Below are 27,957 nucleotides of genomic sequence, written 5' to 3'. Positions count from 1 at the left end.
GGGGAGGCCAGGGGAGGGGAGGGGAGGCGAGGGGAGGGGAGGGGAGGGGAGGCGAGGGGAGGGGAGGGGAGGCGAGGGGAGGGGAGGGGAGGGGAGGGGAGGGGAGGGGAGGGGAGGCGAGGGGAGGCGAGGGGAGGCGAGGGGAGGCGAGGGGAGGGGAGGCGAGGGGAGGCGAGGGGAGGGGAGGGGAGGGGAGGCGAGGGGAGGGGAGGGGAGGGGAGGGGAGGCGAGGGGAGGCGAGGGGAGGCGAGGGGAGGGGAGGGGAGGCGAGGGGAGGGGAGGGGAGGGGAGGGGAGGGGAGGGGAGGGGAGGCGAGGGGAGGGGAGGGGAGGGGAGGCGAGGGGAGGGGAGGGGAGGGGAGGGGAGGCGAGGGGAGGGGAGGCGAGGGGAGGGGAGGGGAGGGGAGGGGAGGCGAGGGGAGGGGAGGGGAGGGGAGGGGAGGCGAGGGGAGGGGAGGGGAGGGGAGGGGAGGCGAGGGGAGAGGAGAGGCCTCCTCATGAGACTGCCCCCTTGAATGTCCTTCCCCTCTAGCTCAGCCCAGCCCCTCCCAGGCACGGGATTAATATACAGGCGGCCCTCATGTCTTCACAACTATTCATCAACTCACACCTGGGAGAAAGCAAATAAATTTGCATTTGAAGCTGCCAGGTTCTGAGCCCACTCAAAATGTCACCCCTGGTGCATCACCAGGAGCTATTCCTCAGTTCCATCCAGCAAATCCTTGCTGAAGCCCATACAGTGCCAGGCACTGGACATGCAGGGAACAATCAAGCTGCCCCTGCCCTCTCAGTGGGAGACAGGCAAGAACAGCTAATGACAACCTCTTTGTGCAGTAGAGGAAAGAGGGGTACACTGGCACAGTGGAAACGCAGGATGGGAATTGAGGGAGGCTTCCTGTAGGAGGTGGTTTGACGGCCCATGGGAACCAGCCAAGTGGAAGTTTCTTAACCAGGGTTCAGGGTTAAAAGTGGGTCCACAGACCCTCTTTAAAAGGGTATGCAAAATATTCTGCATGTGAGCATTTAGCATTTTGCTGGGTTCATAGCTTTCGCTAGATCCTCGAAGGCTAAGAGCCACCGACTTAAATAAAGCTCTTTCTCACACTTTTCTTTCTCTCTTTTCCTCCCAGCTGCACACAGTAGGCCTCCTATCCTAGCAAAGTGGAGTCATCAAGATTCGTCCAATTACTTATGTATGTGGCCCCAGGTGACAGACACGCCCCACTGGAGAAACCCATATTCATGCACATACCCTAAATCCATTCTGCAATTGGCAGCTGCCTCTTCTGAACTCTAACTCAGCTTTTTTTTTTTTTTTTTTTTGAGATGGAGTCTTGCTCTGTTGCCCAGGATGGAGTGCTGTGCCACGATCTCAGCTCACTGCAACCTCCACCTCCCAGGTTCCAGCGATTCTCCTGCCTCAGCTTCTGGAGTAGCTGGGACTACAGGCGCCTGCTACCATGCACGGCTAATTTTTGTGTTTTTTAGTAGAGACGGGGTTTCATCATATTGGCCAGGCTGGTCTTGAACTCCTGACCTTGTGATCTGCCCGCCTCAGCCTCCCACAGTGCTGGGATTACAGGCGTGAGCCACCATGCCCAGCCTAACTCAGCTCGTTTATAATGTTCAGCTCACAGCAGGATGCCTGCACATTCAGAGTGCTGAACATTTAGTAGGTCTACAGTAAGTCCCGTTGGCCCTCTTATCCCCCTTTTCTGTTATCTCGGAACAGAAAACACTTAGAAATCACCTAAGGTAAACATTCGGGGCTCAGACAGGGATGGGTCACAACTCACAAAACCCCCTTTTCCAGCCCCTGAGAACAATGTATTCCTGCAGTTGGGCCCAGCAAAAGAGGGCTGGGGGCCCATTTCACTTGGCAAATGGGAGGGATTGAGACACACTGAGAAAATTGATGTAGAGCAAAGGAAGGTAATTGGCCTTGTTAGAGCATAATGGACAGAGGAAGTGAGATGTCAGGCCTGGTCTTATTTTCCAGCAGGTAACTCAAGTGCCTCTGCCATGGCTAGGAGGTGGATGATAGGGCTCCCCTGAAGGCAGGCAGGGCAAAACCAGCCCCTCTTTTGAGCAGAAGTCAGAGGACTCATGAAGGAGAAGCACTTAAGCTAAGACCTAAAAGATGCAAAGGAAGGGCCGGTTGTGGTGGCTCACACCTGTAATCCCAGCACTGTGGGAGGTTGAGACGGGCAGATCACCTGAGGTCAGGAGTTCAAGACCAGCCTGACCAACATGGTGAAACCCCATCTCTATTAAAAATACAAAAAAATTAGCTGGGTATGGTGGTACATACCTGTAATCCAAGCTACCTGGGAGGCTGAGGCAGGAGAATTGCTTGAACCCGGGAGGCAGAGGTTGCAGTGAGCCGAGATCGCACCATTGCACTCCAGCCTGGGTAACAAGACCGAAACTCCGTCTCAGAAAAAAAAAAAAAAAAAAGGAAAGAAAGAAACAAGATGCAAAGTAGATGGCCATGTGCAGAGTGCACTGGGCAGCAGCAATAGCAAGTGCAAAGGCCCTGAGGCAGAGACAGGAACTAATGGTGGTGCTGAGAAACAGAAACCTCACTAGTGCGGCCGGGCAGCTGTACAGAGAAGGAGAGGAGGAGGAGTTGCTGAAGATGTGGACAGGGGTCACATCTCTGAGGTTTGTGAGCTGGGCTACAAAGCTTAGATTTTATTTCAGTCTGCCAGGAAGCCATGGATGGTTTCTAAGGAGGTAGGTGGCCTAATCTCCCTCTGGCTGCCGTGGGGAGGGTGGGACCAGATTGGAAATAGGGCAGCCAGTGAGGGGATCGCCATGGTCCTGCAGTAGGGAGGCGGTGGAGGTGCTCCAGCCAGGGTGGAAGGGGTGGAAGTGGAAAGAAATGGAAGAATCGGCACAGCAGGGCGTGCAAACAACAAAAGGTCTGGGCGGCAGGAGCAGATGGGCCATCAAGGGAGATGATGTCAGATAACTAATGGTGGAAGAGGAGGCCTCATGCAGGGCCCCTCTGCCAGGCCAAGGAGCTGGGCTGGGAGCCAGGAGGCAAGAGAGAGTCATTGTAAATAAAGCAACAGGGCAAAGCAGAACACGATGACACAGTTCCCATCTGCCCAGCCCCTACTTCAGCAGAGGGTTTCAGCAGCATGACTCCGCCAGTCCTCGGAGACCCCGGAGAAAGGAGGCTCTATTTTTATCCCCATTTTATAGGTGGCATAATGGTGCATGATCCAGAAATGCTCTTTCCTTTCCCTTCTTTCCTTGGAGCAAGCAGAGAGAGGGACGACTTATCCCCAGACAGAGATGAACACAGAGAGCAGTCAATGGAGACAGCTGCTGGCCTTCTTAGCTCATACTGGGCTGGAGATAGGATTATCTTGGCCCTGATGGTTTTGGCATTAGCAGTCCCACCTGCTACTGTTGCTTGGGGACCATGTTCAAGGCACTGTGCCTTCTCTGCCTTGCTTCATGAAAGCCCACAGCACCTCTAGGAGAAAGGTGCCACCATTGGGGCCTTTTGATAAAGGCAGACTCTGAGACACACAGAGGGGAAGTGACTTGTTCACCATCACAGAGCTGGTCTGTGGAGAGCCTGCTTGCTCCAATGCCAGAGCCCAAGCTCTTAACCACTGAGCTTCACTGCCCCTCATAGAAAGCCACTCATTGGAAGGTCCGACCACACAGACGGAATGGATCAAAATAAAGAGAGAGCTCTGTTGCAGAGAAAACAACTCAGTGGTTTCGTGCTATAACGGAAACCTCTTAGGCAGCATCAGGAGAGCCTGGACTAAGTTGGGAGTCTGTAAAATGACAGAACTCGGAGTTTGGGCAAATGTGGTGGAAATATGCATCATTCCTGGAACCTGCCAGGGATGAACACATTCATTCCGAAGGACAGAGGAAGGAAACCAACGTTACCAACACTAAGTGCCAGATCTCACTGTGTGTGTGGTTCAGAGCTTGGGCACTGGCGCCAGACCTGAGGCAGTCTGCTTCTCCCAGCAGCACCGTCTTGCTATGCCTCAGTTTCCTCCTCTATAAAATAGGGATGGTTCCATCACAGCATGTCTGCAGGATACATGGATGAAAACATGCAAAGTGCTCACATAGTGTCTGGCAGTGAGAAAACATTACAAAATGGTAACAATTGTCGTTGTGAGCTCCTTTCATCCCTGGGAAGTGGGAATTTTTAACTCCATTTTAGAGAGAAAGAAAATGAAGCAGAAGCCAAAAGAATGGGCCAAGTTTACACAGTCAGGATAAGCAGGGCCTCAGCACTGACCATCTTGAGGAATTTTAGCCTTCCTGTTCCACTGGGATGGGTAGAGGGAGGTCAGTGACCCAGAGGCACACAAGTCAAGCAGGTCTAGATTTTAAGAGGATCTGGATGGACCAGACCAGGCATTTCCCAGCCCAAGACCTTCACGGGGCAGGCCCCGGGCCGCTGCTGACAAGCTGTCTTCATGCTGAGCTTTAAAAGTTTCAATTTATTGCACTTTAGGGAGCAGAAAGAAATATGGGGCAACCTCTGGCTGATTTTTTATTATGGATGACCCAGCATAAGAAGAATTCACTGCACATTATTTCCATACGGAGGCTGTTTGACTGATGTTTTTATGAAGTCGGTGGCAAGTCATGTTAAGGACGGAGATCAGATCCTTCAGTGGCGCAACACTGGCCAGACTCGCCTTTGAAAATGCCTTCCCCTGAGGAGCTCCAGGAAGAGCCCTCAGAGAGCAGTGGGTAGTAAAGGTGGTTGGGTTGACAGGCGACAGGGAAGAATTATTCACATTCACTCTCCAACCCTTGTGGCCAGTGTGACAATGAGGACCTGAGGTGACAGCTGACACTTCCCACCTTTCGACTCTGAGTAATCATCACGTCCCCATGGACAAGGCCTCCCAGGGGTGGAGAGGTTTAGGGTGAGATGAAGGTCCTGCAATTTCCATATCTCTCCCGACCTAGTGTGGGCTGGACCCCAATAGACCCTCAACAACACAACTGATTTGATTTTAGTTTAAGTTCATTAGATTTTTGTTTCTCTTCCAATTTTTACTTTTTGTAAAATCAGTAGAACAATGGCATGAGTATGTGGGTACAAAGCACCAAAACACTTTCAATAGCTAGAAAAAGCACCTTCCTCCGGTGCGTACTAAGTCATTCTATTGTTCTCTAATTAAATCAGCCTGGCTTCCCCAGATCTGCTCGAATTCTGCAAGGCAGGCATCTATGGAGGGCTTCATTGCCTACTATTCCCTTGGGATAGGACCCTTCTTCTACTAAATAGTAAAATGTTCATTCCAAGTCCTCCCCATACTGTAGTTACAGAGGGAAACATGCTTCAGATCTTATGCATAAATTAAGCGCTGCTAAGCTTTGGCCTGGGGATATTTGGTGGGGCCCTGACTCTTCTGTGATTGTGGGTCCTGGAAGCCTGGAGTTCACAGGGGTAAGATGAGATGAGCTCCATCTAGGGTCAAAGAATGGGAGGGAAGGAGAGGTTGCATTCTATGTTCTCTACCACCGGGGGGATGTTTAACATCACACAGTATCATGTGGTGGTTAGGAGCAGACCCAAAGGTCAGGCAGAATTGGATTTCAGTCCCAGTACCTCCATCTATGAGCCTGTGACCTTGGGCAGGTTACTGAACTTTGATTTTTCCCATGCATATTAGTCTGTTCTCACACTACTAATAAAGACATACCTGAGACTGGATAATTTATAAAGGAAAGAGGTATACTGGACTCACAGTTCCACATGACTGGGGAGGCCTCAAAATCATGGCAGAAGGCAAAGGAGAAGCAAAGGCATGTCTTACATGGGTGCAATCAAGAGGGCATGTGCAGGGAAACTCCCCTTTATAAAACCATCAGATCTCGTGAGACTTATTCACTATCACAAGACCAGCATGGGAAAGACTTGCTCCCCATGATTCAAACACCTCCCAGCAGTTCCCTCTCATGACACGTGGGAATTATGGGAGCTACTTTTGATTCAAGATGAGATTTGTGTGGGAACATAGCCAAACCATATCATCATCCAAAAAATGGGGGACAAAATGATTTGCATTCATTGAGTAGGACTGCTGAGTACAGCTGTATCAGTTGTGCACTGTACAAGCCTAGGAGATGCCATGCACAAAGGTTATGAGGATGAGCTGTTACTCTGTGCCAGACACTGCTCTGAACACTTTTCATGTATTAATTCATCTAACTTTCAGAATAGCACTCTGAGGTAGGGTCAACAACCATTCCTGTTGTTATAGTTGAGGAAACTGAGGAATAGAGAGGTTGAGTGACTTACTGATGGTCATTCAAGTACTCAATGGCAGAGCTGGGATATGAACCCAGGTAGTCTGGTCATGAAGTTCCCACTCTGAGCCATTACCTTGCACTCCCTTGGAAACAATAGTGCCCACTACAGACGCTCTGTACAAAAAATGTGGTATGGTACATGCCCAGCATCCACTCCCCATTCTTTTGAGAGAAGGACCCCATCTTCCCTGTGATAAATGTCCACCTCCAAACATCCATGTGCTTTGATGGTGCAGATCCTGCTCCCCAAGCTCAAAGAGGGGCACATGACCCAGCCTACCCAATCAGAGCATCGCCTCCTGTTGGCCACAGTGGTTGGTTCTGTAATAACGACATGGTTGACACCAAGATTTTTGCTGAGGCTATGAAAATAAAGTTCACTCTTTCTGAAGCAGGATAAAAGCTTGGAAAGTCTGGGCAAGATCGAAGAGTCTGCCTAAGAATACAAGATGGAACATGCTTAAGATATAAGCTGCTGTTTTATCTTAAAGCTGACCTAAGAGGTGGCAGAGACATAATCTTGATGACATGATTGGGGTACCTAGATCTAGCCAAACCTGAAGGCAGTCCTAGCCTCAGAACTTTTCAGATATTTTGGCCAATAACTTCCCTTTTTCTATGCAAGCCAATTTGAACTGGGTTACCACCCAAAACCCAGATACAAATGAATGAGTGAATTAAAGGAGGTAATGCATACATGATGTTAGCCACAGAATAAACACTCAAAAGACATTGCTATCTGTCAGGCATGGTGGCTTATGCCTGTAATCCTAGCATGTTGTGAGGCCGAGGTGGGAGTATCACTTGAGGCCACGAGTTCCAGACCAGCCTAGGCACCATAGCTAGACCTCATCTCCATAAAGAGCAAAAAATTAGCTGGGCATGGTGGAGCGCCTGTAGTCCCAGCTACCCAGGAGGGTGAGACAGGAAGATTCCTTGAGCCCAGGAATGCAAGGCTGCTGTGAGCTATGATCACACCACTGCACTCCAGCTTGGGCAACCCCCTCTCTTAAAAAAGCAAAACCAAACACTTCCATAGTGTTAATTGATGCTAATCTACCAAAAAAGTTGGATCAAAGTGGTTCCACCCAAAACCCTGTGACAGAGTAACAATTATTTACTGTTTACCTGTTCTGTGTATGGATCCTTACCCATAGGAGGATCAACATTTCCCTTTCCCGATTACTCATCGAGGGGGAAAGAGGGAAGGAGATTTCTTCAACACTCACTACATTAGGCACTGCGTGGCCACTTAAAATTCATTATCACTATAGCCCACAACAGCCCTGCAAGGAAGCAGTCAGCCTTCATTATTTCACAAATGAGAAAACTGCAGCCCAGGAAGAAGTGATTTGCCCAAGGTCAGACTTGTGTGCTAGTGGTTGAGACTCCAAACCCATGCCCTTCCTGGGCCACCCCAAAGACTCCTCTACACACTAGTCTCTGTTCCTGAGCTAAATCTAGGCATTCTCTCCCCTCACCCACCTCTGTTTCATTCAGTGTGAGGCCAATTGAGATTCCTATCACATATACATCAACTACAAACTGATGAATAGCATTACTTCTCTATGCGAAGCCATCTGCCTGCTTTAAATACCTAGGTGAAATGTTTGCTAGGATTTGTTAAGCTACTAGATGAGTTGACTAGACATATGGAGTGAGGTGTGGAGAGGAAAAATTCCAGTCTTTGGGCAGAATGGTTAGAACCTGGATTTCTGGGTGTGGTTGAACAACTGAGGGGATTTAAAAATATTGCATCACAAACACCACAGGGAAAGCATTCTGGTTAAGAAATGGTGTCTTTGGAAGGCTATTCTCAACACATCCCAGGCCTTGACAACCCGTCAGGGTACTTGAAAGAACCAACCTTCAACATTAAGGCTCTCCCTGAAGGGAATCACCCACAGATCAAACTAGAGACAGCCCTAACATCAAACAAAATTGTTAAATGCAAACATATTAAGAATGTCGGCCGGGAGCGGTGGCTCACACCTGTAATCCCAGCACTTTGGAAGGCCGAGGCATGCAGAGCACCTGAGGTCAGGAGTTCAAGACCAGCCTGACCAACATGGAGAAACCCCATCTCTACTAAAAATACAAAATCAGCCAGGCGCGGTGGTGCATGCCTGTAATCCCAGCTACTCGGGAGGCTGAGGCAGGAGAATCGCTTGAACCTGGGAGGCAGAGGTTGTGGTGAGCTGAGATGGCGCCATTGCACTCCAGCCTGGGCAACAAGAGTGAAACTCCATCTCAAAAAAAAAAAAAAAAAAGAATGTCAGGCCAGGTCCACCAATGGTCTGTGCAGCCCAGAAGTCTGATGACAGTGGCCGTGGGGGAGAATATCTTAAGACAGTGTGGTGGCTACTCTTGGTGCCTTTTAACTTAAACTATTTGGGTATATATTGAATATTCCATAATTTTCATGACATTCTGCTCCAGACCATCACTTATCAATGTATCAAAACACTTCCCTGCTGGGCATGGTGGCTTACAGCTGTAATCCCAGATCTTTGGGAGGCCGAGGCAAACGAATTGGCTGAGGCCAGGAGTTTGAGATCAGCCTGGGCAACATGGTAAGACCCACCTCTACAAAAAATACAAAAGTTAGCCGGGCATGGTGGTGCACACCCATTAATCCCAGCTATTCGGGAGGCTGAGATGGGAGAACTGCTTGAACCCAGGAAGCAGAAGCTGCAGTGAGCCAAGATCACGCCACTCACTGCACTCCTGCCTGGGTGACAGAGCAAGATTCTGTCTCAAAAAAAAAAATCTTCCTGAATATTTATTTTTCTATCTTCTTCAAAGTAATAATAAATATTATTAGTAGTAGTAGGATAATCACAACTACTTAGTATCAAGTGTTTACCACGTTGCCAGAGACAGAATTCCATCCCCTAGAAATGTATATGTTGAAGCCACCCCCTAATGTGATGGTATCAGGAGATGAGGCTTTGGGGAGGTAATAAGGTTTAGATCAGGTCATGAGGGTGGGGCCTCCATGATGAGATTCGTGCCCTTTGAAGAAGAAACACCAGAAAGTTCCTTCCTCTCTACCATGTGAGGACACAGAGAGAAGGCATTTGTCTGTCTGTAGGCCAGGAAGAGAGCCCACAACAGAACCCAGGCATGCTGGTACCCTGATCTCAGACTTCCAGCCTCCAGAACTATAATAAATAAATGTCTGTTACTGAAGCTACCTAGTTTAATTTACGGTATTTTTTTATGGCAGCCTGAGCTGTTTAAGACATGTTAATTTATAACATGCAACATTTCTAGGAAGTAGCTGTTTTCAGTTTCAGATGAGGAAACTGAGGCACAGACAGGTTAGTTAACTCATCAATGTCACACAGCTAATAGTGAAGGTGGCAGAATCTGAACCGAGGTCTCTTTTAAGTCCACAGCTTTTTCCTGTAAGCCCTGTGGAATATGTTCACCACCTGCTGAGTAAAGCAGGCCTCCTTTCACTTGTCTTAAGTCTATTTCTTTGAGGGTTCAAGAGTCCTCCTAATTTTTTGTATTTTAGGATCTAAGGACTGCTTGAATCCTCCACCACTGAACAGACTTCAAAAGCTTCTATCCTGACTTCCTCTCTGGTGATGATGAATCTGGATCACACTGATGCTCCAAAGAGAGAAAGAAAAATAGAAGAGCAGGATAAAACATCCAAAAAAGGCCCTCCCTGATCCCCGTCTCATTTACATCCCTCTTTTATTATATTCCAGCACCCCTTTGCTCCCCTAAACAGCACCAGGTCTTGTGCCTCCACGTCTGTCTCCCCACTGGACACTGGGCTCCTGGAGGGTCACCTGGCTCTTGTTCAACTCTGGGTCATGACATAGTATGAACTCGACACATGTCGTGTACTGAGAGACTGAGGCAGACACGTGAGCTCAGCAGCATCAGTGAACCCGCAGGGTGAGCCAGGACTGCCTGACTCTGTAGCCTGTCTGCACTGCATGCATCCTTGGGAAGAAGCCCGCAACCAGGAGTGCTCCCCCATCCTCCATGCATAGGTCTCTAACCCAGATACCCACAGTGTCCACAGGAAGGACAAGGGGTGGGACCTGTGGGCAGGATCCCCCTCTGTAGGAGGAAATGACCTGGACAGGGAGGGTGACCACAGCCTTATTCACCAGACCCCACATACCCGAGCTGGTCCCTTTCTTCAGAGCCAGAAGGAGGGTACTCTGGGAGAAACAAGGGAAGCCCAATTATAACCAAGTACCCCCATTTTTCTAAGACACAGGGTTTTTTTTTTCTCTTATTTTCTCCTTTCCCCTTTCCCTCTACTTCCTACTTAGCCCTTTTTGAAATGCAAAATAACCTCTCACCTCCCCCTCACCCAATGTTTCCTATAGAGCAAGTTCATCTGTGTGCTCCGATGAATTTCTCCTCCAGAGCAGACAACTGATTTGGAAATCAAAGCATGTCCCAGGAAAGTACCCCCTCCAGGGGGTTGCCTCAGGAGGGCATGCCTAAGGCATGACCACTCGGCCACTTTTACAACTTACTCTTGCCCAGAAAGGTGCCAACTCAACTGCCCGCTAGGTAACTGCCTGGTAGCAGGGAGTCCCCTCTCCCTTGCTCACTCTCCTCCTGACCTTATGGAAGTGTCTGCTTTTTGCTCCAAAGGTAAAGCGGCACATTTAAAGTAGGATGTTTTGTGGCCTTCTCCCAAGCTAGCTTCAGAAATAAACTCACTTTTCCTGTACCAGGCCTGGTTCTTGTTAATTGGACTCTGCATGCGGTGGCCAGCAACTAACCCAATTTTCAGTTACACTATTAATGGTCAGGGCAGAGGGCATTTTAATGAGATTTCTCTTTAATAAGTGGATTATTTTGCTAAAAAGAAAACACACCGCGTGTGTGTGTGCACACACCCACACGAGCCTGGAAACCACCAGCGTAATTCAAATCCTAGCAGAAACTGATTGAGCACCGAGGGACGGAACCACGAGTAGTGAAAGGAAAATATCTTGAGCCCCCGAATCACTAAGCTAGATGGAAAATTCAAGCTGGGAACTGCTCAGGGCAAATCTGCCCTCATTCTATTCAAAGTCATCCCTCTGCTCACTGAGATAGATGCATATTCTGACTGCCTCCTTTGGAAAGGCTTATCAGAAACTCAAAACAATGCAACCATTTTTCTCTCACCTACCTGTGACCTGGAAGCCCCCTCCCAGCTTTGAGCCGTCCCTGCCTTTCTGGACAAAACCATTGTACTTCTTACACATATTGATGTCTCATGTCTCCCTAAAATGTATAAAACCAAGCTGTGCCCCGAACACCTTGGGCACTTCGTCAGGACTTCCTGAGGCTGTCACAGGCACGCGTCCTCAACCTTGGAGAAATAAACTTTCTAAATTAACTGAGACCAGCCTCAAATTCTGGGGGTTCACAGAGTCTTGGCCATGGAGGTAGACTTTCCATCATCCTGCACCACTCCCACCTCACCAGAATATCCAGCTAAACAGAACACCCTCTGCCTGGCCAACTGATTTAAAATTTGGATTCTAAGATGTTTAACATTGACCCATTAGATTACATCAAAATCAAGAATTTCTCTTCATAAAAAGACACCACCAAGAAAATGTAATGGTCAACCCTAAAGTGAGAGAAAATAATGGCAACAGACATATGTAGCAAAGAGCTTCTATCAAAGTATCCCACAAATCACTAAGAAAAATACAAACAACCCAACAGAAAAATAAGCATATGCCTTGGACAGGTAAAAATAAATATCGAAATGGATGATATACTTTGAAAAGGTGAACATCAGAGAAGTGCAAAATAGAATAAAAAATATTCTCCTTCCCTCGGAATGGCTAAAATGCCAACAACTGATAATAATGCCAACTGCCAGCCATGACAGGAAGCCAGTAGGACTTTCATGTTCTGTTGATGGGAATGTAAATGTCTACAGGTACCTTGGAAATTTATTTTGTAGTATCTGCTAAAGACAAAAACCATGTGTACTATGACCCAGAGATACCACACTTCTTCTAGTTATGCACCCTACAGAAATGCATACATTTGCTCCCCTCCCATAAAATAATGTGCAAAAAAATGTTCATACTGGCTCTATTCATAACCAAAACCTAGACAAAACCCGCATATCCATAAACAGTAACATGGATAAGATAAATTGTGGTAGTCACATACAACCGCAACAACAATAAACCAATTATTAGGGTGGTGCAAAAGTAACTGCAGTTTTTGCCATTAATTTAATGCCATTACTTTTTGCCATTACTTTAATTGCCTAAAACACACGCAATAATATCAATATAGCTCACATGCATAAATAGAGGAAAAAAAGGCAAGATACAAGGCCAGCACATGTGGATGGTGAGAATTTCTCTAACGAGAAACATGGGAAGACAGAAGACAAAAGGCCTGTGTGGAAGGGGACAGGTTCTCACACCGGCATTTGGTTCATCACCCTTTCTGCTAAAAACACCAGGTGCCCTTCTGAGAACTGGCCTTACTGCAAAGGCCAGGTGGAGGGTGGGGCCAGGGTAAGGAGATTTTATCTTCCCCAGGATTAATCAGTGCTTGAGACACTGGTGCTAGGATGACAAGCTCATCCCTTTTGGTCTGGGACTTTCTGGTTTTAAAAGTCCTGTGTCCTGGGAATCTCAGACCTGCATAAATAAAAATGCCTCTGAAATTGGAAAAAAATAGGGGTTCACATTCCAGTTCACCCAAAATTGAGGAACATTCTACAATGCAACTGGCCTGAACTCTCCAAAAATGTCAGTATCATAAAAAAAGACAGACTGAGGAACTATGACACCATGAAAATAATGGAAGCAGTTTTACTTTCCAAGTTGGATCCTAAATTGGGAGATAAATTGCTATAACGGACACTGGGGGGTAATTGGCAAAATTTAAAAAGACAGCAGATAAAATCAGCGGTCAGATAATAATTATTTTAGGCTTGGCAGGTCAAGAGGCAAAATCAAGTATATATGTGGGTACTTACATAACCACCTTAAATGTAACCATTTAAAAACAAACAAAAAAAATTCTTTGCTCACCAGCTATAATAAAATAAACAAATAAACAAAAACCACAAAGAAACATGCAGTTGGCTGGACTTGGCTTTTGGGCCCTAGTTTGCCAACTCCTGGATTAGAAAATATTTTTAGGCGGGGCGCAGTGGCTCACACCTGTAATCCCAGCACTTTGGGAGGCCGAGGTGGGCAGATCACCCGAGGTTGGGAGTTTGAGACCAGCCTGACCAACGTGGAGAAATCCCATCTCTACTAAAAATACAAAAAATTAGCCGGGCGTGGTGGCGCATGCCTGTAATCCCAGCTACTTGGGAGGCTGAGACAGGGGAATCGCTTGAACCCAGGAGGCAGAGATTGTGGTGAGCTGAGATCATGCCACTGCACTCCAGCCTGGGCGACAAGAGCAAAACTGTGTCTCAGAAAAAAAAAAAAAGAAAAGAGAAAGAAGGAAAGAAAGAAAGGGAAGAAAGAAGGAATGAAGGAAGGATTTTTATCAATATTAAATTTTGTGATTTTGATTAGGATACAGGGGCACCATGTCTTTAACTTGCTTTTAGATAATTCAGAAAATTTATAGAGAGAACCAGATCGCAAATGTGGAAAAATATTAAAAGTTGATGAATCTGGGTGAAAAACTTAAATAAGCCCTTTGAACTATTCTTGCAACTTCTCCATAAGTTTTAAATTCTTTCAAAATATATTTTCTTAAATCTCAGTTCCATCCATCTCTGTGACTTTGAGCAATTTGCCTCTACGCAGAGCCTCCTCCTGTATAAAATGGGCATAGGCTGGGCGTGTTGGCTCAAGCCTGTAATCCCAGCACTTTGGGAGGTTGAGGCTGGAGGATCGCTTGAGCCCAGGAGTTTCAGACCAGCCTGGGCAACATGGTGAAACCTCATCTCTACAAAAAAACAAACAAACAACAACAAAAATTAGCTGGACATGATGGTGAAACTTCATCTCTACCAAAAAAAAAAAAAAATTAGCAGGGCACGGTGGCACATGCCAGCTACTTGGGAGGCTGAGGTGGGAGGATTGCTTGAGCCTGAAATGTTGAGGCTGCAGTGAGCCATGATTGAGCCACTGCACTCTAGCCTTGGTGACAGAGCAAGACCCTGTCTCAAAAAAAAAAAAAAAGAAAAAAAAGAAAAGGCATAATACTAGCTGTCTCCTCTCCTCTGGAGTCTGGCCACCACCTGTCCGGTCTCTCCCCACTCATTCACTGAGCACTTGCTGTATACAGTCACACTCCCACACACTGGTTCAAAACAGAAAAGGCTCCTGCCGTTGCAGAATTCACTGCACTCAAGTGGGTTTGGGGGATACAATCAGGTCATGACATTGATATATTTGGCACCATGACTAGCACAGTGTAAAGAATCAATGTTCCCCGTCAATATCATCGCTGTAGAATAGTTATCACGACCTTGACAGGCCCCTCCATGACTAAATGGTAACAGGTCCTTTTGGGGAGATGTCCCCACCTTCTTGCCTATAATGAAACCAGCCTCTTCCCACTTCATTCATCATAGCATTGAATGTGTCAATATTTGTGGGGTGAACAGGCCTGTGATAACCATGTTTTTAACCAATTACAATTCTGTCTTTATCTTCTCCGACAGGAGGTTATGTTAATATTGAATAAATTCACTCCAACATAATCTTTTTAAAAAAGGCTCTTCAAATAAAACATCGCAGGAAGCCACCTGTTCCATAGTTCCTGGCTGGGGAAAAATGTTCCCCAGGTGCCCACACACAAAAGACTCCCATCAGGGTCATCTTCCCAGTGCTTACTATTTCCAATGTCTCATGGAAGCATGGATGACACACGGTGATAAATGTCCCAATTAAGGGCACTGAGCATGAATCCAGGGTTATTAGTCTTCTAGGCACTAACAGAGAGCCTCGGGCTATTAACAAACCACTGCTGGGAGCTCACAGTGTATAAGTCGCACAAGGCTTTATGGCTCCATCTGAGTAAATACCGGAGCTGAGCCAGAATTCCCAAGTGGAAGGACCTACAGGAGCACTCAGGGTGTCCAGGGAAGTTGTGGCCTGTAGTCCCTGCACTTTGGGAGGCCAAGGCGGGTGGATCACTTGAGCCCAGGAGTTCAAGACCAGCCTGGGCGACACAGAGAAACTTTGTCTCTAGCAAAAATACAGAACAATTAGCCAGGTGTAGTGGTGCATGCCTGTATTCTGCTTGAGGTTGAGGCTGTAGTAAACTGCGATTGCACCACTGCACTCCAGCCTGGATGACAGGGCAAGACCTTGCCTCAAAATAAAAAAAAATTTAAAAAGGATGTAATAGCCCCGAGACAGCAGAGGACCAACAGGAGGCATTGGCGGCGTGGCGGGGAGAGGTTAAATTCCCAGGTACCTGAGTCGGATTCCTTCAGTTCAAACCCAGGCTGGGATTTTTATTAATTACCTTTGTGACTTTGGCTAAGTCTTTTACTATGTTTACTCACCCCAGTCCCTGCCTTTAAGGGTTTAGAAAAAAAATGATGGAAACAAAGGAATAATTACAGGGAGTGACAAGTACTAACTTAGGGGCGGGCCCAACAGATTGTGGGGAAGGAGAGGCGGCACCCTCACCCAGCCCATGGAGGTCCAAGAGGGCTCCAAGAGAGGACACCCAAAGTCAATTTCACAGAATGCTTAGATGCTTATCAGGCAAAGAGGGATCAGTGAAAGAAGCAAGAACCCAGCCAAGGGCATTGCTTGGGCAAAGGTGAAGAGGTGAGGGCAGGTGCAGAGGACACCAAGCCATCCTAAGCTTCGGGTGAGGGGTGACAGGAGGGTAGGTGCCAAAATATGCATCCGTGTAGGTCAAGGGAAGAAACCTGGACTTTAGGCTGAAGGCAATGTGAAACTACCAATGGATCTTGAACACACAAAGAACCGACTTTGCGTTTAAATTTTAAAATTCTCTCTCCAACGATCAGACGGTACAAAGATTGCTCAGACAAGACCGGAGGCCAGCCAACTTGAGAGAAATCCAAGTACTAGATATTCAGGTGGACTGTAATACAAGCAGAGAGAGACGGGGGAAGCATTTCAGAGCTATTTAGAGGGTACAATGACTTGGTGGCAGCTTTGTTCTCAGAAGGAAGAGGTGAATACAGCCCCCAGCATGAATTAAGTAAACGACTAAAGAGTTCAGTGCAAATCCTTCTCTATCTAACAGAAAGCAAATAACATATTGCCTCTGTGGAAGAGACAAAGGTCAGAAGCATGAATCAAATAGGGGGAGAGAAAAAGCAACTGCTGCCCTGGAGCAGACATCATCTCCGACTTTCTCCTTGGAGCCAGGTGTTAGCATCTGCTGCTCACAGATGTTATTTGTGCACAGCGATTATCTCAATTATATATCTTGGTTGTTGGAATTGCTTCTGTCTCCAGATTAGTTTGTTTCCAGTGGAAACATTCCATGAGAATTAATTAGAAATCAGCTCTGAAAAAAAACAGGTGTCATTAGATCAACCCCACACCTTGTCTGCCTACCTGTTCCAAGAGGTCTTATAAAATCATGTGCTCAGAAACTAAAATCTTCCAATAGCTGACACCGGTGAATGAAAGGAGAGAGCCAATGGGGATGTTATGTTATATTTTGAGATCACTGTCTTTTTTTTTTTTTTTTGAGACAGTTTTGCTCTTGTTGCCCAGGCTGGAGTGCAATGGTGTGATCTTGGCTCACCACAACCTCCGCCTCCCAGGTTCAAGCGATTCTCCTGCCTCAGCCTCCTGAGTAGCTGGGATTACAGGCATGCGCCATCACGCCCAGCTAATTTTTGTATTTTTAGTAGAGACGGGGTTTCTCCATTTTGGTCAGGCTGGTCTTGAACTCCTGACCTCAGGTGACCCGCCCGCCTTGGCCTCCCAAAGTGCTGGGATTACAGGCATAAGCCACCATGCCTGGCCAGGAGATCACTGTCCTAGAGTTTTCAATTTAATGACTCCTTTCAAATCCATGGTCCAGTGTTCTTTATATCAGCCCAATCAGCTGAGATTATCATACCCCCTTATTAGGCAAGAAAGACTCTATGCAAGGCAGCTGACTTGCCCAAGAACTGCTGCAAGGTAAGTGTCATTAGCAGGACTTGAATCCTATATATGGCTTTCAGGAGTCTTCTGTATTGTATCAGGAGGGTTTTAAGCCTCAGGTGTTCACTGAGATGTATCCAAAGCTCCCAGTGGAGGGAAACTGGGAGAAAAGAACCAAATGATTATCTTACGGTTCTAGATGCAGGGGCAATGGACAGAGGGGGTGCCTGCCCATCTGGAGAGAAGATGCTGTAGCTAAGGGAAACTGTTGCTGCTGGTAGAGCCTGATATTCTGCACATCAAGTGCTCCTGTGATTTAGCTGGGGACTTGCCTTTTTTTTTTTTTTTTTTTTTTGAGGCCGGGTCTTACTATGTTGCCCAGGCTGGTCTCAAACTCCTGGGCTCAGAGAAAAAGACCTCCCTCTGTCTCCCAAAGTGCTAGGATTACAGGTGTGAGCCATTGCACCTGGAATCCTGCCAATTTTTATAAGCCGTTCTGGCCACACCTTCCTCTGCTCAATAGCTTTCTATGGCTCCCTGTGGCTTTGGGATAAAACTGAAGCTCCTCAGCCAAGCTCACTAAACCATTCATGAACTGGCTCCAGCCTCCATTACCAGCACTATCCTCTCTGCCCTTTTAACCCCTGGATACCTTATACTCCACCAATACCATGCCGAACTGAATATGCTTTCTGTCTCTGTGTGCCTCTGCCCTTTTACGCACTGGTGTTTCCTCCTAGAATGTCTACATACATGTACCTTATCTAACCAGCAATTCATTTCCATCTTTAAAGAGATAACCAAAGCTACCAGCTCCTCTCTCAAAGCAAAATTAAGGGCCTACTCTTTAGCTAATCCAAATAGTTCTCCAATAAAGAGTATCGGGGAATCTGCCCCGATATTCACGTAGGTTCTTTTCTATTTTCCTTAAGCATCAGCCAGCTTGAGAAATAAAGGCACAGAGTACAAAAGAGAGAAATTTTAAAAGCTGGGTGTCCGGGGGAGACATCACATGTCGGTAGGTTCCGTGATGCCCCACAAGCCACAAAAACCAGCAAGTTTTTATTAGGGAGTTTCAAAAGGGGAGGGAGTGCGCGAATAGGTGTGGGTCACAGATGTCAAGTACTTTACAAGGTAATAGAATACAACAAGGCAAGTGGAGGCAGGGCAAGATCACAGGACCACAGGACCGAGGCAAAATTAAAATTGCTAATGAAGTTTTAGGCACCATCGTCATTGATAACATCTTATCAGGAGACAGGGTTTTGAGATCAACTGGTCTGACCAAAATTTATTAGGCAGGAATTTCCTCTTCCTAATAAGCCTGGGAGAGCTATGGGAGACTGGAGTCTCTTTCACCCCTGCAGTCTCGACCATAAGAGACAGGCGCACCTAGGGGGGCTGTTTATAAGCCTATACCTCCAGGCACGTATTCTCTTTCCCAGGGATGTTCCATGCTGAGAAAAAGAATTCAGCGATATTTCTCCCATTTGCTTTTGAAAGAAGAGAAATATGGCTCTGTTCCGCCCGGCTCACCGGCAGTCAAAGAGTTTAAGGTTATCTCTCTTATTCCCTGAACAATTGCTGTTATCCTGTTCTTTTTTCAAGGTGCCCACATTTCATATTGCTCAAACACACATGCTGTACAATTTGTGCAGTTAATGCAATTATTACAGGGTCCTGAGGCGATATACATCCTCCTCAGCTGACAGGATTAAGAGATTAAAGTAAAGACAGGCATAGGAAATCATAAGGGTACTGATTGGGGAAGTGATAAGTGTCCATGAAATCTTTACAATTTATGTTTCGAGATTGCAGTAAAGACAGGCATAAGAAATTATAAAAGTACTAATTTGGGGAACTAATAAATGTCCATGAAATCTTTACAATCCACGTTCTTCTGCCATGGCTTCAGCCGGTCCCTCCATTTGGGGTCCCTGACTTCCCGCAACAAAAGAGTTTATCACTCTGCTTGTTATAGCCTGCTTCTAGGACTAGGAGCCCCTTAAGGGCAGAGACCTTGACATTTCCTCTTTATCCCTGTAGCTTGGCCTCAAATTCATCCCAGAGTGGAGATCATATCCATATTTGCAGAGTGAACACAGTTCTCTCTAACAGGTGAATTTGAACACATTCTCTCCTACATGTCCTTTATACAACAAAACTTTCAGCCAGGTGTGGTGACTCACACCTGTAATCCCAGCACTTTGGGAGGCTGAGGTGGGTGGATCACTTGAGGCCAGGAGTTAGAGACCAACTCAGTAAAACCTGGCCAAGATGGTGAAATCCCATCTCTACTAAAAATACAAAAATTAGCAGGGCATGGTGGCGGATGCCTGTGATCCCAGCTACTCGGAAGGCTGAGACAGAAGAATCACTTGAACCTGGGAGGCAGAGTTTGCAGTGAGCCAGAGATAGGGCCACTACACTCCAGGCTGGGTGACACAGCGAGACTGTCTTAAAAAAAAAAAAAAAAAAAAAAAAACACCTTTCTCTAGGTTTTCTGTCATCACAGTGAGTGAATGTGAAGGTCGCAGAACATGTTCTAATTTCTTTTTTCTTTTCTTTCTGAGACGCAGTCTTGCTCTGTCATCCAGGCTGGAGTGCAGTGGCACAATCTCGGCTCACTGCAAGCTCCGCCTCCTAGGTTCATGCCATTCTCCTGCCTCAGCCTTCCAAGTAGCTGGAACTACAGGCGCCTGTCACCGCATCTGGCTAATTTTTTGTATTTTTAGTAGAGACGGGGTTTCACCATGTTAGCCAGTTTGGTCTCGATCTCCTGACCTTGTGATCCACCTGTCTCGGCCTCCCAAAGTGCTGGGATTACAGGTGTGAGTCGCCGCACCTGGCCTTTTTTTTTTTTTTTTTTGACAGAGTCTCGCTCTGTTGCCCATGCTGGAGTGCAATGGCGCGATCTCAGTTCACCACAACCTCTACCTCCCGGGTTCAAGTGATTCTCCTGCCTCAGCCTCCTGAGTAGCTGGGATTACAGTCATGCACCACCACACCAGGCTAATTTTTGTATTTTTAGTACAGACAGGGTTTCACCATGTTAACCAGGCTGATCTCGAACTCCTGACCTCAGGTGATCCACCCGCCTCAGCCTCCCAAAGTGCTGGGATTACAGGTGTGAGCCACTGTGCCCAGCTACCTGTTCAAGTTTCTGAAGGCTTCATTGGCTTTCCCTCCTCAGCCCCTGGGCCATCATGTGATGATGATCATGCTTCGCTTTAGAAAAAGGGCTCAGAGAGGTCGGGACACTTGTCAAAAGTCATGAATTAGCAAGAGCTGGATCCAGTTTTCTCTACTCAAAAATTAATTAATTTTAAAATAGGTGGAAATAAGATCTGTCACACTAATATAACCTCAGTGGCAGTTTCCTCATCTGCAAAATACACATGCTACCACTGAACTCAAAAGGGTGTTCTGAGGGATAAATAAAGCCTATGGTTCCCCCCAGAACCCCTCCATGTGGTTGTTTAAAAATGCAGATCCTGAATTCCAACCAAAACTTGATTTTTTAAAATGGGGTGGGGGAGGGGGCAGAATCCGGAAGTCTGTGATTTTAAAATGGTGTTTAACTTCTCTGATGTGCAGCCACATTTCAGAAACCCCAAGACACTAAGGAAAAGTCTGGTACATAGTAAGTGCCTGACAATAGAAGTTAATAGGACCCATATTGGGCAAACCAAGTTGTAAGGGTATAGGACATGTATTGCTGTGTGCCCTTAGGTAAATTACTCAACCTCTCAGAGACTGCCTCTTCATTAGTAAAATGGGTTAAAAATAGGAATATCCACCTCCTAGGGTTATGGCAAGGATTTTCTGAAATAACACACTTAAGTGTTGCTAACCAAACCTCATCTGCACATCCCATCGATTCCAAATCAGCTCCCAAGTTTGTCCCTTCTTGCCATCTCTATCAATACTCCCCCAACCCAGGTGACCATTTCCTCTGGCCTAGAAGGGTGCATTAGCCTTCTAAGGATATTCCCTCATACCCTCCACAATCCAATCTCCATGCAGAAGTACAACCCTCTAAAACGTGAATCAGATTCTGTCACGCTTCGCTCACAACTTCCCAATGGCTTCTCACCACCCCCGGGATAAAATCCAAACTTCCAGGCCCCGTATGTTCTGGTCCCTGCCTATTTCTCCTTCTCCTAGGGTATTTTAGCTGACCACCCAAGCTAAACAGGACGCCCCTGCAGTTCTCTATCTTAGCACCTTATTTATTTCCTTTCTCATTCAAATTAAGGTGTGGATGATTCTATTTATTCGTATCATTGTTTGTCTTCTTTTCCATCAGATGTAAATTCTATGACGGTGGGTACCACCGCTGTCTCACTATCCATGGTGCTTATATCCAGCACATTGCCTGACACACAGTAGGTGCTGCATAAATATTGAATGAATGAAATTGTTCAGCACCATGCTCAGCACTTAAGTAGCAGCCAGCAGCAAAGTTAGCTCCCTCTTCCTTCATCCTCCTGTCTGCTTTCCCTACCTATGTCCCTGGAGCCTTCAGGCAAAGGACAAATACTGTACATTGGAGAGGAGATGCAGTAATGCCCAATGTCATCACTGCTTTATTTGATTAGCTCTGACTCTGGCATCCGGGACACGTGCGCTGGGAGCCAAAGCAACTGTACCCTGACCTCTGGTCCACGCGATCCCATCCTTATAACGATTTCCATGACAACAGCAACGAAAAGCCAAGGCTGTGGATTTCCTTTGATAGGAGCCGGATGCAGAGACTAGGAAGAAGGACTTTCAGAAGAATGAGGCTCTTTGATTCAGCTCAAAGCGCCTTCATTAAATACCACTTTTTCCCAAGAACATGCATTTTAACCCTGCAGAGAGAGAATTCTCATGAATACTTAATAAAAAAAAAAAGAAAAAGTAACAAAATCTCTGTGTGGTTTCTTTTCAAAAACACCCACCTGTTGGGGGAAGGGAAGCTTGGGTGCTGTGGCACTGCGGACATTTTGATGGAAAATGGGCAGGTATGTAGCCTTCTGCCAAGGGAGTTGCTCAACTCAAAATGCCTGGCCCCTGGCTGGGCAATCACACAGCAACTCTGCCTACCTAGAAGCAAGCCAGGTGCCTCAAGGTTCCGTACCCACCTGGTCAGCCAAGCAGACAGGAAGACGCAATGTGAGTCAAAAGCATCTCTCAATTCTGCACTTAGAATCACAAGCTTGGTATTCAAATCCCCGACTCTGCCACTTACCTGCTGTGTTACTTTGGACACACCACTTGCCACCTCTGGACAACATTTTCTCATCTGTAAAATGGGCACAATGCCACCTCCCCTCCCCTAGGGGTATCATGAGGATTAAGCGGGGCAATGCGTTCAAGCACAGGTGATACTGGCTTCCTGACATGGCCATGAAGAGGATAGAATGACCAGCCATCCTGGCTTGCCCAGGACCCAGGACTGGCAGTGCTAAAACTAAGAAAGTCTCAGACAAGTCAGGATGGTGGGTCACCCTAGAAGAGAATGATTTGATAAAGGAGATGGCTAAGAGTCGCAGAATTTTCAAGATGGAAGGGACCTCCCAGTGTCTTCTGGTTTAACAAGTTTACTTCTGCCATATTCTTTCCAATAGCACATAAACTCGCTCTATTCATGAGAAAACCATCAAACCCAGATTAGAGGACATGCCATAGGATACCTGTCCAGTGCTCCTCAAAACTGTCAGGGTCATAAAAAGCAAGGTCAGCCTGAGAAACTGTCCCAGACCAGAGGAGACTCGGCAGGTATGACAGCAAAATGCAGAGTGTGATCCCGGGTTGGATCCCGGGAGAGGAAATGGGAGAGACTGGTGAAATTCAAATCAAGTCTAAATTTAGGTTTTTGATTTGTTTTGTTTTGGTTGAGGTCTTCTAGTTAAGCGAATAAGCTCTAACTGAAATGTTTTGTTTTACAGATAGAAACTGACACCAGAGACTGGAAGCAGCAGAAGCTGTAGGATCTCTGTTTCCAACCCTTGGCGCTATAGTCTGCTGCCTTTTGCTGTCTTCCTGGGGACCTGTTGGTCATCATGGGCTGTGTCTCCAGAAGGAAGAGAGAAGGGCACTGGGTCTGGAGTCAGGAAACATGGGTCCCAGGCCTAGCTCAGCCTCTAACTGGAGGAAGGGACAGTAACCCTCCAAGAAGGCAGGTGGCGAAGGCATCTGGGCTTAGCAAAAATGACTTATCCGAGGGAAGGTAACATCAATTGCATGGACACAACACTCCCAACAGAGCTCTGAGCCTCCCCAGGTGTCTTCAGCTCCCCGTGGGGACCGGTAGCAAATCCTGAGTTCCTGCTACATCATTCAGCTTTGGGACATCTCTCCACAAGGCTTGCACCACCCTGTGGGATCCATTCACACTTCTCAACACTGGCTGCCCTGGGCCACAGTCCGCCACCGCAACCGCCCACACTCATCACATCTCCTTAGGTCCCCAGGCTCTGCTCCGGCCTCACCTCCCTACCACCCTCAGACCTGCCGCTCCTCCTGTCCTCCTTTGAGACGGCCCAAGGATGGTAGAGCCTGAAGACCTGGGTTCAAATCCTGGCTCTGCTGCTTTCAAGCTGTGTGACTTTGGGTGGGTCATCGTACCTTTCTGCCACCCGATCACCTGCACTTGTGAAATGAAGTTGATGATCCTCACCTCACTCAGCAATCCTGAGAACACCATGCAGCACCATGTGCAGAGATACAGAGGACCCAGTACCTAGTGAGGGCTCCAGCTGGTAGCAGCCAGTGGTCAACATCATGTCTTGATCAACATCATTAGCATACTAATAGGCAGTCAAACTGCCAACGTTTGTATAACTGTTGCTGTTGTTAAGCATTGGTTTTGCATGACTGGCACTATTGCTATTTGGCTCATACCTAGTCCTGGCAGTCACCACACACACACACATACACACACACACACACACACACACACACACACACACACACAATTGCTATTTGTCTCATACCTAGTCCTGGCAGTCACCACACACACACGCATACACACACACACACACACACACACACACACACACACAATTGCTATTTGTCTCATACCTAGTCCTGGTAGTCACCACACACACACGCATACACACACACACACACACACACACACACACGCACACTGCACTCAGCCATTCTGGCCAGTGCTGATCTGCCCAAGCCCTCCAGACAGAAGAATTCTGCCTCATCTCTGAAAAAGGGAACAGGACTCCTTCTTAGACCCCTCCTCCTCACCTACACTCCACGTGACCCTCACAGCCCTGAAATGCCCCCCATCTCCCTGCACATCTGTGACAGTTGGAGGTTGGCACCATGGTTCCGCTCATACCTGGGAGGGACAGCAATTCTCTGCAGGTCGTAGCATCCTCCCCAGCCTGATTCTCAAGGGGATCCCGTGACACCCACCTGGCTGTGCACTTTCTCCAGCTCCTCCTTGCTGACTGATGTCTTGCCATCCTCCATGGTGCCCAGAAGGAGCTGCACGTCTGACAACAGTGCATGTGTCCTCCTGAGGTCTCTCCGAAGTCGCTTCTCCACATCAAAGTCCCGATGGCCAATCTGAAAGCCAAAGGGAGACCCATGAGCTTAGGTGGCAAAGCAGTGGCCAGGGTCTAAGTTTTCCGGAACCAGGTTCCCTGGTTTAAATCCTGCCTCTGCCACTCACACCGTGTGACCTTGGACAAGACCATTCTCCTCTCTGAGCCTCAGTTTCCTCAACTGAGAAATGGGATGGGCACCAACCACATTGGGCTGCTGTGAAAATTAAATACATGCCTAGCCTAATGCTTGACACAGAATAAATGTACAAGAAATATGAGTTACTATCATTGCTGCTATCATAGCCCGTATGGATCCAAAGCCACTCTGTCATCCCATCTTTTGCACGCAAGTCATCAGTGTGACCTCACCTCATCTTGTAAGAGCCTCATGTGCCAGGTGAATCCCTCTGCTGCTGGCCAGGTTCTGCTGACGGCAGTTAGGACAGTCCTGGGTGGGCAGGGACTGGACAGAGCCTCTGGACTTCTGGAGAGTTATTAATGTTATCGATCTGGGTGTTGTTTTATGAGTTTATGAAAATTCACTGAGCTGTACACGTGGGATACGGAGTACTCTGCATTTGTGTTGCACCTCAGTAAACTGTAAATGTGCTCCTTTTGAAGTCAATCCTTTCTGTCCTTTGGTCCTGTTTTCCAGTTTGAGGACAAACAAATGAGATCATTTTCTGCAGAGGAACCTTACCCCGAGGTGAGTACATTCCTTCCCCCAGAATCTTGAATTTGCCAGGGACAGCTGTCAAGGGAGTCCCAAAGAAGCCGCATCCTGGACTGGGCACCAGGAGTGTGACCTTAGACTCCTTGACAGCCTTCAGTGGCCAAAAAGTACAGGTTAAGCCAAAGCAGAAGAGGTGCAGAATTACACCAGGGCCCTACATGAAATTTCGACAGCTGGTCACCTCTCTAGAAATAGTGCTGACTTAAAAGACAACGTGTTAACATCCCTGAAAGAAACTAACAACTCCTTTCTTGGACTCTTCAGGAGACCAGACGATACAATACGGGCCTGTCCATCAGATGGGGAGTTTCAAGGAAAACAGGGTGCAGATGCCTCAACACTGGGATGTGGTTTTTACACACCTGGAAATCTGTGTCTCCACATGAAATGCTAACCATTTCCTGGGATGCTCAGAATGTCCTGGAATATTCTAGAAAAAACATGGGGTTGAGAATGAGCAGATCTAGGCTTTAAACCCTGGCTCACCATTTGCTGATGATGGAACAGTGGCCGAGTCACGCCACATCTCTGAACCTGAGTTTTCTCATCCACAAAAAGAGAGGTTAAAAAAAACACCCTATCCTTCGTGTTGAGATAAGACAAGGATCAGATGTGATCATGGATTCCAAAGCACTTTGTACGCTGTTGAGTGCTTTGCAAATATAAAGGATTATGAGTATCGTCTGAAGACCTAGAATGTGTTCCTCTAGATTTTGTATTTCTATTTCTCTACTGTTGGTTTTGAGTTCTTTGAAAAATGAGTTGGTTCTCAGAATATGGTCTTTATATCTGAAATGTATTGTTCTGGTAGGTTCAAAATGCTGTTCTATTATATACACATACACACACACACACACATACACACACACAATCTCACCTGCTGAACTGAGTTAAGGGCTGGGCATTGTGCCAGGCTCTTTGTCACATGTTATTGCATTTAACTCCTGTGACAATCTCCTTAAATAGACCTTATTATTATTGCCTTTACAAATGTAGTAATAGCTTACATTTATAGACAGTTTTAAGTGTCATATACTATTCTAAACACTTTATAGCTATTGATGCATTTAGTCCTCATGATGAATCGATGATGTGTATAGTATTATGATTCCCATTTTACAGATAATGAAACTGAAGTTTGCAAAGATGAAGTAATTTGCCTCAGATCACACAGCTAGTAAGTGGCAGAGTTGGAATATGAATCCAGCTTTTCTGGCTGGAAAGTGGTAATTTTAGTAAAATATAACATTAGATAGGTGTGTTTTAGTCTTTAATTCTGAAAAAATATATATTATGGGGGCGCAGAAGAGCATTATCCAGCTCAGGCTGGGATGGAATTGGGAAGTAGGAGGTAGCTGCTCCTAGCTAGGGGAGGTGGAGGAAGAGCATTTTAGGTAGAAAGCACTTAATAAGCAAAGGCGGAGAGGCAAGAAATAATCTGGGCTACGCATTTCTGGGTGGTTGCCATGAGAGTATAAAACCCCAGAGTTGAGGGGCAGGTTACAAAGTGAAAGAGGTTATCCAGGGCTCTTACATGGAAGAACAACTGATATGAAAGAGCAAATGATCTGCCCAATGTCATACTGCTACTAAGTGGCTATGCAGAGATCTGAATCCAGACAGCTCAGCATTAGGATGTAAGTCTCTAACTATTGCACCACAGTGCCTAGTGGAGCTGCTTCATGAACTCAGATTTACTTACTCTAGAACCCAGACTCATGAGTATGCTTAGGCAGTGGGCTTTGCACATTTCTTATATTTGTGTCTGTTTTTGTTTTGCATATATCCTAAAGTGCCTTTAATTCTCCTGTGGGGCGAGTTAGCATCAGGGACATTCCCTGATGTTGACACTGACCATGCAGTAGAGATGGCTCAGATTCTACGATCTTCACTGCCTGAAAGGCCCTGAAAATGCTGGCACTAACTCATTTCCAGAGGAAGCACTGCAAACAGAATTCACAAGAAAATCTCAGACCAGTCATCCTCCCATTTATAACAAATTGCTACAAGAGAGGAGGGCAAAAAATATCACTCATTAGGTTAATGGGAAATAAATGTCATTCTGCGAGTTTCCCTTTTAAAGCACAAAGATTCAAACTTTGATAAAGATGGTGAATAATTAACTAATAAATCTACATGATGTTTAGTGTTGTTGTGAGTAACTATATTCCAACCTTAGTTGGTTCACCATTTATCATAAAGGCACATTGTTTGGGGAGCTTGTCAAATGTCCATTGTCAAAGGAATCTCCAAGCACTATTAAAATATGGTCTAGAAGTGCCGTTAGGGATAAT

General features: G+C 46.6%; 1 protein-coding gene across 4 annotated transcripts in view; it reads right to left on the bottom strand.

Annotated features, from left to right (window-relative positions):
- The window catches only part of MYO18B (myosin XVIIIB), a 315,850-nt gene that overhangs the window by 110,974 nt on the left and 176,919 nt on the right, over positions 1–27,957 (bottom strand). For all 4 annotated transcript variants that reach the window (XM_055374078.1, XM_055374073.2, XM_055374079.2 and 1 more), the window contains exon 34: positions 24,797–24,949. In XM_055374078.1, coding sequence (XP_055230053.1) covers positions 24,797–24,949 — 153 coding nt within the window. The remainder of the gene's footprint in view (positions 1–24,796; positions 24,950–27,957) is intronic.

This window comes from Gorilla gorilla, chromosome 23 (genome assembly GCF_029281585.2).
Source record: "Gorilla gorilla gorilla isolate KB3781 chromosome 23, NHGRI_mGorGor1-v2.1_pri, whole genome shotgun sequence".
In the NCBI taxonomy this organism is placed as follows: domain Eukaryota; kingdom Metazoa; phylum Chordata; class Mammalia; order Primates; family Hominidae; genus Gorilla; species Gorilla gorilla.
The sequence above is the reverse complement of the archived record's forward strand: the minus strand, read 5'-3'. Positions and strand labels throughout refer to the sequence as shown.